We start from the raw sequence: 12,854 nt of genomic DNA, 5'->3' as shown, positions 1-12,854 counted from the left end.
TTAGTTCTTTATTCTGATCCCAAAAAATAAGCAAGGCAAGATCTTTCTTGCACCCCACAAATATAACTCACCGATGTTTTCACCACATGCCTCACAGTACTCTGCATACAGTGACTCAAAGCAGCCACAGCAGTAGGGCCGACCATCCTTCATGATGTAGCGCTGCCCACCTAGCATTATCTCGCACTCGAAACAGGCAAAGTGCTTCATATGCCAGTGACGACCCTCTGCTTCAGTGCACTCATCCGCAAAGATGATCTGAGAGGAAACACATTCTTCTGTTAGTTCTATTAAGCGCTGAACGCTTTGCCATTCCTACGGTTCATTGTAAAACACAAAAGGGTAGTGAGTAGACTACCGTCACTGCCACTTACCTCGTCACAAGAAGAGCATCGTGGTTTAAGAAGCTCCGCGTGGTGTCTTCCACAGAAGATTTTGCCATTTTGGTAGAAGTATATCAGATCTACCAGCAGTTCTTGACACGTGGCACACACGAAGCATGCTGGGTGCCAGCAGGGGCTCGGCCCTGCTCTGGAGGCAAATATTGCCATCTCCCCTCCGTTGATGCCACCGCCACACTGACAATCAAACACAAACAACAGATGATCCATGAGATTTATATTTCAGGCATCTTGTTGCACTAGCTGCAGTGGCCTATAATAAAGACTGGGGATTTAAATGGGCAGAGCACATTCATCGTTGAGAGTATAATTTTGCTAATGCCATTATTAATAAATGTGGTGATAAGTATGCTACCTTGAGACAAACATGTATGGGAATGACATTTCAAAATAGATGTGTTACACACTTGATGCCTGTGACACATGAGGAATGCAACATAAACAAAAGAAAGATTATGGAGATAACTATTCAAAATATACCACATATCTGCTGATGTTGCATTTGCAGTGAAACTAAAACAATGAAGGCCAAACAACAGGTGATCATATTTTAAGTGCCAAAGGAACACGATCCATTCAAAACACATCAGTGGGCTCCACAGTGGTGACAGTCACGGAAACACAACAACAGTTGATGACACAGGCGAAATGCAATTTAATCTTTTCAAGGCAACAAAAATACAGACTGCTATTAAAAACTGATTGATTGCACCTGTGTTGTCCCATCCTACCCATTTCCAAGCATAACTACACTACCAACAAAGGTTATGGGACAAATGCTAGCCAAAAATTTGAAATACTTAATGTTCTTTCTGTTTCTCTGTGGTATAAAAGTTACTCATGGGGTGTTGCTGAGGAATTGGATGGCATATTTGTCCACTAGCCTTGGTCCTGAGTCGAAAGATCGTATGACTCCACAGAGACTGTGCGATCAAAGCACGTCTGAACATGCAATCACAACTCTTTATATAACCCAGTGCAGCTATGGGATAGCATGCCCAGCTGTTAACCATTATTACTGGGGTGGACAGATGGGGGCTTTGGATACAGGGGTGTTCTGTGACCCTGGGAGTTACAGCAACAGGAAACTAGAGTCTGACAAAGTGTGTGTGAACGTGTGCAAATGTGTGTGTACACTCACTTCTTCATGATATACAGTATCTCTCTGACAACATGAATGTGGAGAATGTTTGCACAAGTGTACTGATGTGCACGTATGTAGGTGTGCCTGTATGAATGAGTGAGTGCTTTTAGAATGTGGGTGTGCATCCATTAGTGTTGCTATGTGTCAGTCCAGTGTGTGTGACCTTGCTGTGTTAGCATCTGTGTTTGAGTGGTGACAGGCTTCATCTGCCTGTCTAGGGGAATTAACGCGGCTGGCCCATTCTTGCTGGATGCCCGGCAGAGGATGTGGTTTACTCACTGGTCAGAGGTGAATGTGCCAGAAGCCACGGAACACTAATGTTTATTCTTGTTGCATTGAAAGAAACTTTCAGAAATGTGATCAAGGACAGCTTGAATGGCACTGCATGTTTTATTTAAAACATCACTGTCAAATGAAAAGTAGGACACAGGGGTCACTTAAAGCAGAATGTCAAAATGGAGCTCAGGTGTCTCTCTTTTCCAAGAAGTCCAAAATCCCAGAATATTTCAAGACCAGCGTGCATCTCAAAAAACACATAGCCCCGACCACAGAAACTTGCCAACTCCTTTCCAGAAAAAGTCTTCAAACCAGCTGCATGTTCTGGGCTGAGCTGCATGTAATTGTACTAGTAGATGAGGAATTATCTGCCACACACTGTGACTTGTTTGGAAAAAGTAGGATTTTTAAGACTCTACGCAAGAATTACTTATTAACCTGCTCATTTTTTTGTACTCTGTCATGCTGAGGTATAGATTGGGGGCAGGAAATTGGCCGAATTCCTCATGAGGAACTGGCTTCTCTGCTCGGCTTGAGCATGAGCCTCCCAATTTCCCTGCTTCCTCTCTCGCCCTAATGAGGACGTTTATGTCCATGATTAAAACCATTGCATTAGCCAATCAGGATTGTGCCTCGGGCTGGCATGCGCTGGGATGGGACAGTGGGTGTTAGCTGCTTGTGATATAAATAACTTCAGACCCACCAGTTAGTTTCCCAGCTTACCTTATGGCTATATGAGATCTAAATGACGCAAGTGGTCTTCATCAGTGCATACGTGTGTGTGTGTGCTCCTGGGTATCCATGTGTGGCACTTACATTTTCGCAGCGGGTGTGTTGCAGAGCTCGGGGCAGGATCTTGGGTGTTCCTCTCCCCAGTGCCTCCCTCTTCCTCTGGGCACTGAACATGTGGAGCTCCCTCTTTTCCTCCTCAGTCAGAGTGTGGCAATAACGCACCTGATAAAAAAAAAAAAAAGAAAAGAACAGAGAGGTCGATTTATGGCTAAAAGGGTAAGCCAGTAAAGAGGAGAAAGCAAAATAGCACTTAAAAGCATCCAGCCATTACTGCTGATGGTTTGGCTTTCATCTTTTGCATGCAACGCTGGGAAAGTGTATCACACAAAGTCCATATATGGCTGGAAAAGGGTTTAATTAAAGCTAATTCCCCTCAAGGCTGCGTTGAAAGGATGGCGTGAGCGATACACAAGCCCTTCCTCTGTGTTTAGAGATGGTGATGAAGGCACCAGATAAAAGACCAAGACTGTCCTAACAACCAGCTCAGTTGTTCTCAAAACAACAGTAAAAGATGCCGGTGTGTAAGCGCTCTCTCTCTCTCTCACACACACACACACACACGTGTACACAGTCACTGTCTCTCCTTTTCTCACACACACAGTGCTTATCCCTCCTAACCACTGTTACGCAAAGAATCCTCCGGCAGTTTGCTTCCTCAACCACCAGGTCTGCCGACAAACATCATAAAACCGCTCATTCAACCACTGTGTGTTTATGTGTGAGTGTGTGTGTGTGTGGAGTGTATCTATTGTGTATCTCCATGTGTGCATACAGAGACCACCTCCGTCAGACAGTAGCCCCCCCCGTTCCCTCTCTGTGGTGATAACCCCTTCACCATATCTCTTAATGTAAACTCTATTAACACAGATGTGAAAGGAGTGCTGGTTTACACACCATAAAGCTATTATACAGAGGAGGGTGGCATGTGCTTTATTGTCACAGGAGAGTTTTTTTGTCGGTTGAGAGAATGTGGCCATTGTTTTAGTTTTACTAGAGAAGGCTGGCAGGATTGTCTCGGCTTTACTCAGCTGCTGGCTTAAGTTTAGTTAGGGCTGGGTCTCATAAAAAAAGGTTTTTCTCACCATTAAAATCCAGTACTGACACCAAAATTATACTTATTTTTCCAAAACTTTATTTTGATTTAACAAAAATGTTACATGTTGACTATTTGCTTTTAAATACTCTTTTTGTGCTTATATAAATAATAAAAGTTGCAAATATTGTTGGTTTTGACTTTTTTTTTTTAATATCTGGATAAAAAGCAGCAACTCCTGGTTCACTCTTTGCCACAGACGATATCTCAGTCTCATTATCTCTACCTCGTTGTCATGTGGTGGCAGCTGGTAGAGGAGCTGTCGAATCCTGTTCTTCTCTCCGGGACTGTTGACGTACGGCACCTTATCCTCTGGTAGACAAGAGAAATACATCTGGACCTGCAGATGGAGACGGGATGAGTGAATGAACTTCAGCAGACGGAAAATAGTGAAATCTTACCAAACCTCAAGCACGTCACTTGTTTCAAGCACAACGTGAATTTAAAGCTTAACGGGACATTTCTTACGGCCAAGATGGAGAAATGTCTTGACTCTAATAATGTAGCATTTTATAACTAAGTTTAATATCCCAGCCAGCATGACAGTGTGGGCCCCACATGGCGAGCCAATGTGGGCTGACTACGCGGGCCTCATAGGGCATATATATGGGCTAAATGGGCATGGGGTGTACAGTGCTTTGCAAAAGTATTCATACCACTTTTCCATATTTTGTCACGTTACAACCACAAACTTAAATGTATTTTATTGGAATTTTATGTGATAGACCAACACAAAGTGGCACATAATTGTTTAGTGGAAGAAAATTTATACTTTGTGTTCAAGCTTTTATACAAATAAAAATCTGAAAAGTGTGGCATGCATATGTATTTAGTCCACTTTACTCTGATACCCCTAAATAAAATCCAATGCAACCTACTGCCTTCAGAAGTCGCCTAATTAGTAAATAGAGTCCACCTGTGTGTACGTCAATCTCAGTATAAAGACAGCTGCTCTGTGAGGGCATAATTGTGAAGTGGAAGAAAAATTATACTTTGTGTTCAAGATTTTATACAAATAAAAATCTGAAACATGTGGCGTGCACATGTATTTAGTCCACTTTACTCTGATACCCCTAAATAAAATCCAATGCAGCCTACTGCCTTCAGAAGTCACCTAATTAGTAAATAGAGTCCACCTGTGTGTACGTCAATCAGTATAAAGACAGCTGCTCTGTGAGGGCGTCAGAGGTTTGTCAGACAGAGAGTGTGAATGAGGGGAAGTGAGAAGGGGAGGAAGGTGAAAGTCTAGAGACAAGAGCAGAGAAAGCAGGGGTATTTATGGACAAGGGCGGCCGCTACATGTGTCCTTTTTTGTGACACTGTGAGGCAAACATGTCAATCTCCATCCAATCACAGGCACCTGACGGTGAAATCTCTCCATGCACAAGAGACAGCAAGGGACTGGAAATGTTAATGTTTGCCCAGGCTAATTCCCCCTGACTCCCCCCTGGCTAATGGAGACATGGATGAAATTGAGTTTGCCGGAGTGCAGTTCCCTGTCAAGAATGTGGGAAAATATGGGAGACCTCAGACAGCCATCGCTATCTGAGATGAGCTGAACATGTGCATCTTAAATACACACATAAAAAAAAAAAAAAAAAAAAAAAAATCCATAGCCAGATGTCGGGCTTCCGCATGTGGCTCGACTAATCCGCTAGTATGGCAGAGACAACAGAATGTCTGCACTTATGACCTCATTTGAACTAAAATCCCATGCTGTCAGCACACAGGTTCAAACCCTCATACTGTGAGGGAAGATTGCACCTTCAGATACCTAACCCTAACACCAAACTCTAATGTGAAATAAATGTTTAGTTTATTTTGTGCTGGGTCTTTTTTTTTCATTTTGGATGTGTCTACAACTTTAAATTTCCTACTTACACAAAAAATGAAAAGCGTAACACCCCAAGGTCCTACCTGCTCAGGCCTGAGTCCCGGTGGCACCCACGCATACTCCTCCAGTGCACATCCAGAGTCATCGTCTGAGGTGGAGCTCCTCTGGAAGCCCACAGATATCTTCCCCATCTTTCCCCCAGTACGAACTTCCATGTCTGGGCCTCGAGGAGAAGGACGCTCCCCTCTCTCACTACGCTCCAGATTCATCACACACGGGTGCTGTAAACAAAAAGGGAGGATTTAGGAATCACATTTCCCGAACCTGTCTTTCTTTTTTCTTTTTTTTTTTTTTTGATTTCTATTTCTGTCCCTCATCTGTTTGTTTAATACACTTTCTTAATTATACCCAAAGCTCCAGTTTTTTACCTTTTACACTTCTTGTCACTGATTGGCTAGGATACTGCTGATCTAGGATTTTGGGCACTTATTGTAAATTCCTCTCCATTTAGTTTTAATCTCTATGTTTCTCAACAAGATAATTGTTTTGATCCAAGCAATGACTTTGCAGTTTAACATATCAGCTCAAACGAAAACAGAGGAGCAGAACAGACTGTTCCTTTAAAAACAGGAAAAAAGGGGGGAAGAAAAAGCCAGCCTCATCACACCACTGCCATCCTTTCACAATTCAAACCTCTTGAGTCACATTCAAGAATAACTAATATGTTATTTTCCATCCCATTAGTACTCTATGTCATACTTCCTTTGTTTATCCATCACAAAATCGTGCTTGAAAAAGAGCCCAAATAGTATTTGTCCACCTTCAAAGGGGACTTCACACAAACGTAGGATGATATACGATGGAAAATCATACAAGTCTTTTTCCAGTATGTTTCACTAATTCAACACGCAACCAGACTCTTGCCTACATTGCTGCAGTTATTTCACATTTTATGAATGGCACATGAACATTGTTGGAACACTGAAAGGTTAGCATATTTGTATTTAGATCCTTTTATATGGCGTAGGATACAAACTCGTGTATATAGCCTACTTGAAATGCCTCATATGAACCAAAGGCATATTGAGTACATTCAGACAGTTCTTTCAAACTAGGACTGAAACGCTTTTACATAACAAGATGCAACAGAAATATCCAGCTGTTATCCACCAAACATCTGTTGCTCTTAGCCACTGTACTACAAAGTGCAGAAGGTTGTGAAACACATGCGACACAGTGCTGGGACAGTGATTTGCAGCAAAGTGCAGCAGGTGACCACTACATGAGTGTTCTACTATGATCAAGAAAGCAGTGGTAACAGACCTGGCACAAGTCTTAGAAGTGATTTAGTGCATTCATCCCCTCAGAGTGAATCTATTTTCAGCAGCATTTCAAGCTTTTTTTTTTTATTCCTCTTTACAAGCTGAGAACATTTGGACTGTTACATGAACTGGGATTAATCAGTTCCGTTGTCGTGTGTCTCCTGCCTTCAGCAGTAGCCCTCTTATCTCAGAAGCCATGTTCTTCAGAGCCCTCTCAGCCTGATAACAGCGCTTTGGTCTCAAGGTGTTGAAAAAGCCACTTGTGATTTGCCCCACTCAGCTCTGCCTCTTTGACATGTAAATTTGGTGTGCATAATAGTTGTTTGGGTGAAAACAGTCAGAAACTTCACACAGGCCCTTTCAAACTGTATGCAGGTCTGAAATGCAGAACTATCGGGGACATTAAGATCTTGATGGCTTTTATTGACCAATCATTGTGCCTGTTACCTTTGACTCTGGAGCAGTTGGTTACATTCATTTCAAATAATGCTTGTGCCAGGAGGTAGCCAGTTACATAGGGTCTATACGAAAATGACCGAGGAAGGGAAGGGAGCTGAACTTCATGTTTGATTTTTCTTTTCTTTTTTTTTTTTTCATCAAGACTTTATCTTGCAACATCCTTCCATATGATTTTCTTGTTTGTGCCCCCTTAAGAGGACAAAGGTCAGCTCCAACTGAACTCACAATCCAAACGCTGTAGGAGTTCAGCCCCATCCTTGTAGAAATGTCAACTCTGTGTGTCCAGCTCGCCCTCTGGGCTTCCCACACCTCACCATGTAGTCAAACCCCAGTAACAAGAAAGGGGAAATATTTGCATTCTGATTAGCATACAGTTGAATAAAGCCCAGGGCTTCAAAACACAGAATTTACAGATTAGAAATGCTGTTAAAAGTCAAACCAAAGCTTTTATCACAGGACAAAAGGGTATTTGACTGTTGCTTTGTTCTTCAGTGACTAATCTATCAGGTTTTATGGTAGGATAGATAATGTTATCACTCAGAAGCTTTTCTTTACCTGTTCTGTTTTATCTCACCAGTAAGTGGTGCAATTAGATGAAGTCCTCTTTTTCCTCCAAGATTAGTTTTGTGCATTTGTCTGTTTCAAAGTGGTTGTTTATAAGACATTTTTGCGCAGCTTGGTGTTTTTAAGTAAGGGGCCATTAATGCTTGTGTTTTTGCTGACGGCGTGGGTGTAGGTTAAGTTTACAGCTAAATTTATGCATGACATCTGTTATTAGACACGTGTTGCAAAAGTTCCAACATGTGACATCCAAAGCTTCGGGCCACAAAGCATCTGAAAGGCGATGTGCCTAAAACATCACGCCTAACTTCTCTAAGAGCCCAAGATGATTTTCTAATGACGTGTTCTGTCCAACAAACAATCCAAAACCACAAAGATATTCAGTTTACTATTTGACAAAATAGAACAACAAATCCTCTCTCTATTTTTTTGTATTTCTGCTTGAAAACTGACTGAAACGATTAGTTAATTATCCAAATACTTCCATCCAGCTAACTGATCGATTGACTAATCAATTCAGCTCTTGTTTGGAATCCTTTAATTCACCATGCTTAGGATTTCTGTCTGTTTTCCGCTGCCCTTCAGCTCGCCTGTCTCTCATCCCACAAAATTATGGGGAAAAGGTGACTGCAGATTCCTGAGCCAACACACACAGCAACTCACATTTCACCATGTCACCTCTTGGCAATAACACAATGGTTTTCTTTGTGAAAAACAAAAACAGAATGTCCAGCTATTCCTCCTCTATGCTTGAGCCACAGTGACAGGTTGAGGCTGAAGGGGTTAAAAGCAGGCATGTTATTCTGAAAAACACATTTAAAGAGTCTGTGTAAAGACAGGCCGGATGTAGCCAGCTAACAGTTTACCGTGTGCGCCTTTCCCGCTTAACTGGTAGTTTTAAAGGGGCTCTCCTTCACAGAGGAATTAGTTAGTCACACACGCGTTATTTTTAAATGAATACAACCCCAGCCAAACTAAAGTAATACCTCCTAATTTACTGAGAGGTGCAACTTTTTACAGAAGTGTATCATATTCTGTCAGTGAGCATATATATATTAAAAACTGGTATATCCGTTACAGCCTTAGTTACCTGGAGACTGAGTACTAGTTGGAACCAAACAGAGTTTAAAAAAAAGTATTTTTCCTAAACATCATGGGATTTACTTTAGAAAAAACATTAAATTCTGGAGTTCAAAGGCCGAGGTCATTGCTCTTTGACTGCTGAAGAGTGTTATTTTAAGGCCAAATGGGTGTCAGGGGGTGCACAGGAGACTTAACACAGCTGGCACAAGACCACCTGCACTCACATACACACAAATACAATCACTTCACTGCTGTCTATGCGCACGAACACGCGATGCAAGACTCAGACACACACTCATACACATTTCACAAATAGAACAATACACACAACACTTTAACCTTGAGCTAAGCTCAGCCATTCATTCTCTCCAGCTCTTTTTCAACACTTCCAACCAAGAAAACCTTGGTTCCAGAATCCAGTGCAAGCATTTTCCAGAGTAGAGCTGCAAAAGTGCTCTTCATTCAACAAACTCTGTTTGCATTTATGAGTTTCAGGAAGTATACTCATCTATGTTCCCCTTACCTCCAGGAAAAGCATCTCTGTTTCCACCTCCACATAAAGCTCTCATTCACTTCAACAATCCCCCAGTCACGCAGCGCTCCAGCTACATGTCTGCAGCATGGAGCTCAACAGATCCACGCTCTAATCAGATCCAGATCCCACTCAGTCAGGAAGTATTCCCCCAAAGTCTCAGCCTTTTGAAAGTCAGCTGTGGTGAGGGCAGTCTGAAAGACGCGACTCTCGTTCACTCCACAGCTGGGGAACAACTCATTTAGCAATCCAAAATTTTCAAGGTCCAAAGAGCAAGCAGGGAGGGCAGAGAGGTGATGTCTCTATCTGGAGTGTCTCTGATCCCTGTGAGTGTGTGGGAGTGAGTGGATCTGTGTGTGTGTGCTCTTGGGGCAGCCAAGCCTTGTCGGCCCCTCCCTCATTCCTCCCCTCCAGAGCAAATCGCCCTGCACTTCAATCACACACACACATATCAGAGTCCGCCCCCCCACCTCTATCTTACTCCTTCCTCCACCAGACTGACACCAAGCCCTCCACCCCACCCCCCAACTTGGCTGCAGGATTCCTGAGAGCCAGATGACATGTCCACTCCATTCTCACACTCTTTGTCTTTCTTTCATCACATTTTATTCTTTCTTCCTCAAGATTTTGTCAGATCAGACAATAAAAGAGCTTTAAAAGAGAAAGACATTCTTTCGTTTTTGAGAACGAAAGAATGTAAAAAAAAAAAAAAAAAAAAAAAAGTTTTTTTTTCTCCTGATTTTCAAATATTGGAAGTTATTTGCAGTTCAATTCTGATCAATTCAACTCCTCTGTACCCCCCTCCGAGACCAACATTCTATTTATAACCCAGCTGACTGCGCACTCCCACTCTCTGTCATTAAATGGTTCCTGAGGTCATCCAGTCTGATGCAGCTCATGTCATTTGCTCCACTAATGTCACGTTCATTTGTACTCAGCTGATAATTAGATCACGTGGTAGTTAACCCAAATGCTCTTGGGCCAGCTGCTTCATTATCTCAACAACAAGACTGATCCTTTGTGCACAGCTTTGAGAAAAACGAGAGCATTTAAGGGTTTGATCAAAAACATTGTGTGATGAAAATGAAACCTCATTTTACAAGAATGACTGATGCTCATTACTGAACAACCAGAGTCACGTCTCACCTTATATGGTACCTTTAAAAGAACATTAGTTTACTTAAACTTGTAATAACTTGCAATTTATTTTGGCCACAAGGGGGCAGCAGCAAGAAGCAGTAAACACAACACGATATCACCCTTTAAGTTGATATTTCAAAACTATTTGTCCATCAGATACAGAGCAACATTAGATTTCAATCATGTTTTTTCATCTGAGGATTGTGAGTCTAATCTTTACTTTCTTTTTGTCTCTGTTTTGCTCTCCACCAGCTCCTAAGAAAATATCCGTTTAGTTGTAACATGCTCCAATATGTTCACCATCATAGCCTACTACTGGTTTTCAGAGCTTTTTCTCTGAAAACAGCTGCATGATGTGGGTGAAAATTACATTACTGAGAGAAGCAGGAGTGAACCAAAACAACAGTTGCAGGTCAGAAAACAAAAATGACAAGTTGAAAGATGCTACAAAGCTCTGTAAAGATCTGTATTCATGTGATCTTTTTAAATACAAAGTTAAGTCTTTGTTTGCTAACATATTAAAACTTTAACAAACTGGATCCTCTGTGTTGGAAGCATCAAATCATTTAAAAGCAGTTGATGATTTTTCCTTCCAAAATTAAACTCATGTCTTGTTGGTGTTTTTCTGGTTAAATATTGACTGAGCTTCCTCTTGAGTCAACCTCATCCATCTCAGGAAATTCTCACGCAGGGGACCTGTTTGCTCACCCTGTCACTGATGCCGCCACCCCCTTCCTATTTTGGAGATCTGAATGAGTGAGAGGAGAGGGGTCCCCTGCCCTCATCTCTCACTTCAGCCAACAACAATGACGTTATTGTCATGCGTGTATTGTGAGCACTTCACTTCAGGAAACTCTGGACAATCCAGCAGAACTAAAAATGAAGAGTTTTGTTCCAAAGTGAGACATCTACTATGTAAAAAAGCTGACACCTGCATTATTAATTACAAAATGTGAAAGGTGGCACTTAGAAAAAAAAAAGTGCACAAACCCATGTAGAAAAACAATCTGTGTGCAAAACAGTGGATGAAATACTAAAAATTCACTTGATATTTCAGGGGAAGTGATTTATTTGGATAAGTTGTGCATCATCCGTCATTGTGAACGGTTGAAAAGCAGCAATGGCTTCATTTAAAGAGTCTAAAATGACAAATGAGTTTGCTCAATTGTCCAGCAGACAAAGACGGCCTCTCTCCTGACAACCCCACAAAGTGACGTGCAGAGAAGGCAGCAGAGCTGTTTGTCACATGCCAAATTACCTGTTACAAATGAGAAATGGCTCCGATAGCTAACTAGCACTGAAGAGTGAGATAGAGTGAGAGATCCTCTGTGTGCATAGAGATGAGATAGTCTATGTGCTTTGCCAACACAGGCTTCTTTCCTGGCATCCCAACGCATATTTGAAATCGAGAGAGAGGAGAGAGAGAGAGGAGCTTGGCAGTCCAGTCAGAGGGTAAACTTTTCAGAAAAGCTCTCAAGTTTTCCAGGGGTCTTGGCATCGCTCCGCAAAAGCCACTTTGTGTTTAACACTCCAAAAGATGTGCATTGAGTTTCCTGAGATATTAATCTGGATATACATGTCGAAAGCTCTGGAAATCTTATTTTCCTAAGACGGATTTTTGTGACAGACAAGTACTTAATTCAAACAGCAAAAACAGACAATGAGTGGGCGAGGAATGCTCTTGTGTGAACAGAGGAAAGGTCCGGCGATGAGTGGCTTTACCCCTGACAATAGGCAGATATCGGCCCTTCAGACTGGCCCTGGGCTTGTGGCCAAAGACCCATGGTTCTTTCGAAAACACAAGGGGACAGCTGACCTTGCTGTCTCCTCTGCTTCCTCTCAGAAAAATGGAGAGGTTGCAACAGAGCAAAAAACCTCTGAAATTCTTTTTGGGGTCTCATCACTGGTGTGAAGGAACCACCATATTGCCTTCTACCTAACATCAGGATTTGATGTGATTACTCTGCAGCTTCCTCCTTTCACAACATAAGCAGGGGTTTTAATGGATCATAGCCATTATAAGGCAATGACGATATATATCAGCACCCTGCCAAGCCATTGGACATGTGCTGAATGGATGATGCTCTGGACTCATTCACATGTCTGAGGCTGATGAGCAGGAACGAACTAATGGAGGGTTTATGCAGTGACTTTTAACCCTAGTCCTTACAAATACAAACACATGATGAACGCATGAGCAAATGCAGTTTCCCCAAC

The 12,854-nt window shown here is 42.1% G+C and overlaps 1 protein-coding gene across 2 annotated transcripts in view; it reads right to left on the bottom strand.

Annotated features, from left to right (window-relative positions):
* prickle1b (prickle homolog 1b) overlaps nt 1-12,854 on the bottom strand; it is a 28,348-nt gene that overhangs the window by 3,141 nt on the left and 12,353 nt on the right. Inside the window, exons 1-6 of one of the 2 annotated variants that reach the window (XM_041029824.1) lie at nt 9,489-9,790; nt 5,624-5,821; nt 3,933-4,046; nt 2,638-2,775; nt 375-578; nt 72-258 (exon numbers count right to left, since the gene is read on the bottom strand). In XM_041029824.1, coding sequence (XP_040885758.1) covers nt 72-258; nt 375-578; nt 2,638-2,775; nt 3,933-4,046; nt 5,624-5,821; nt 9,489-9,503 — 856 coding nt within the window. In that variant the 5' untranslated portion in view covers nt 9,504-9,790. Of the gene's footprint in view, nt 1-71; nt 259-374; nt 579-2,637; nt 2,776-3,932; nt 4,047-5,623; nt 5,822-9,488; nt 9,791-12,854 lie in introns of those variants that run through there. The other variant, XM_041029825.1, reaches the window with a different exon arrangement.

Source organism: Toxotes jaculatrix, chromosome 22 (genome assembly GCF_017976425.1).
Source record: "Toxotes jaculatrix isolate fToxJac2 chromosome 22, fToxJac2.pri, whole genome shotgun sequence".
Lineage (NCBI taxonomy): Eukaryota > Metazoa > Chordata > Actinopteri > Toxotidae > Toxotes > Toxotes jaculatrix.
This window is presented reverse-complemented; position numbering and strand designations above follow the sequence as displayed.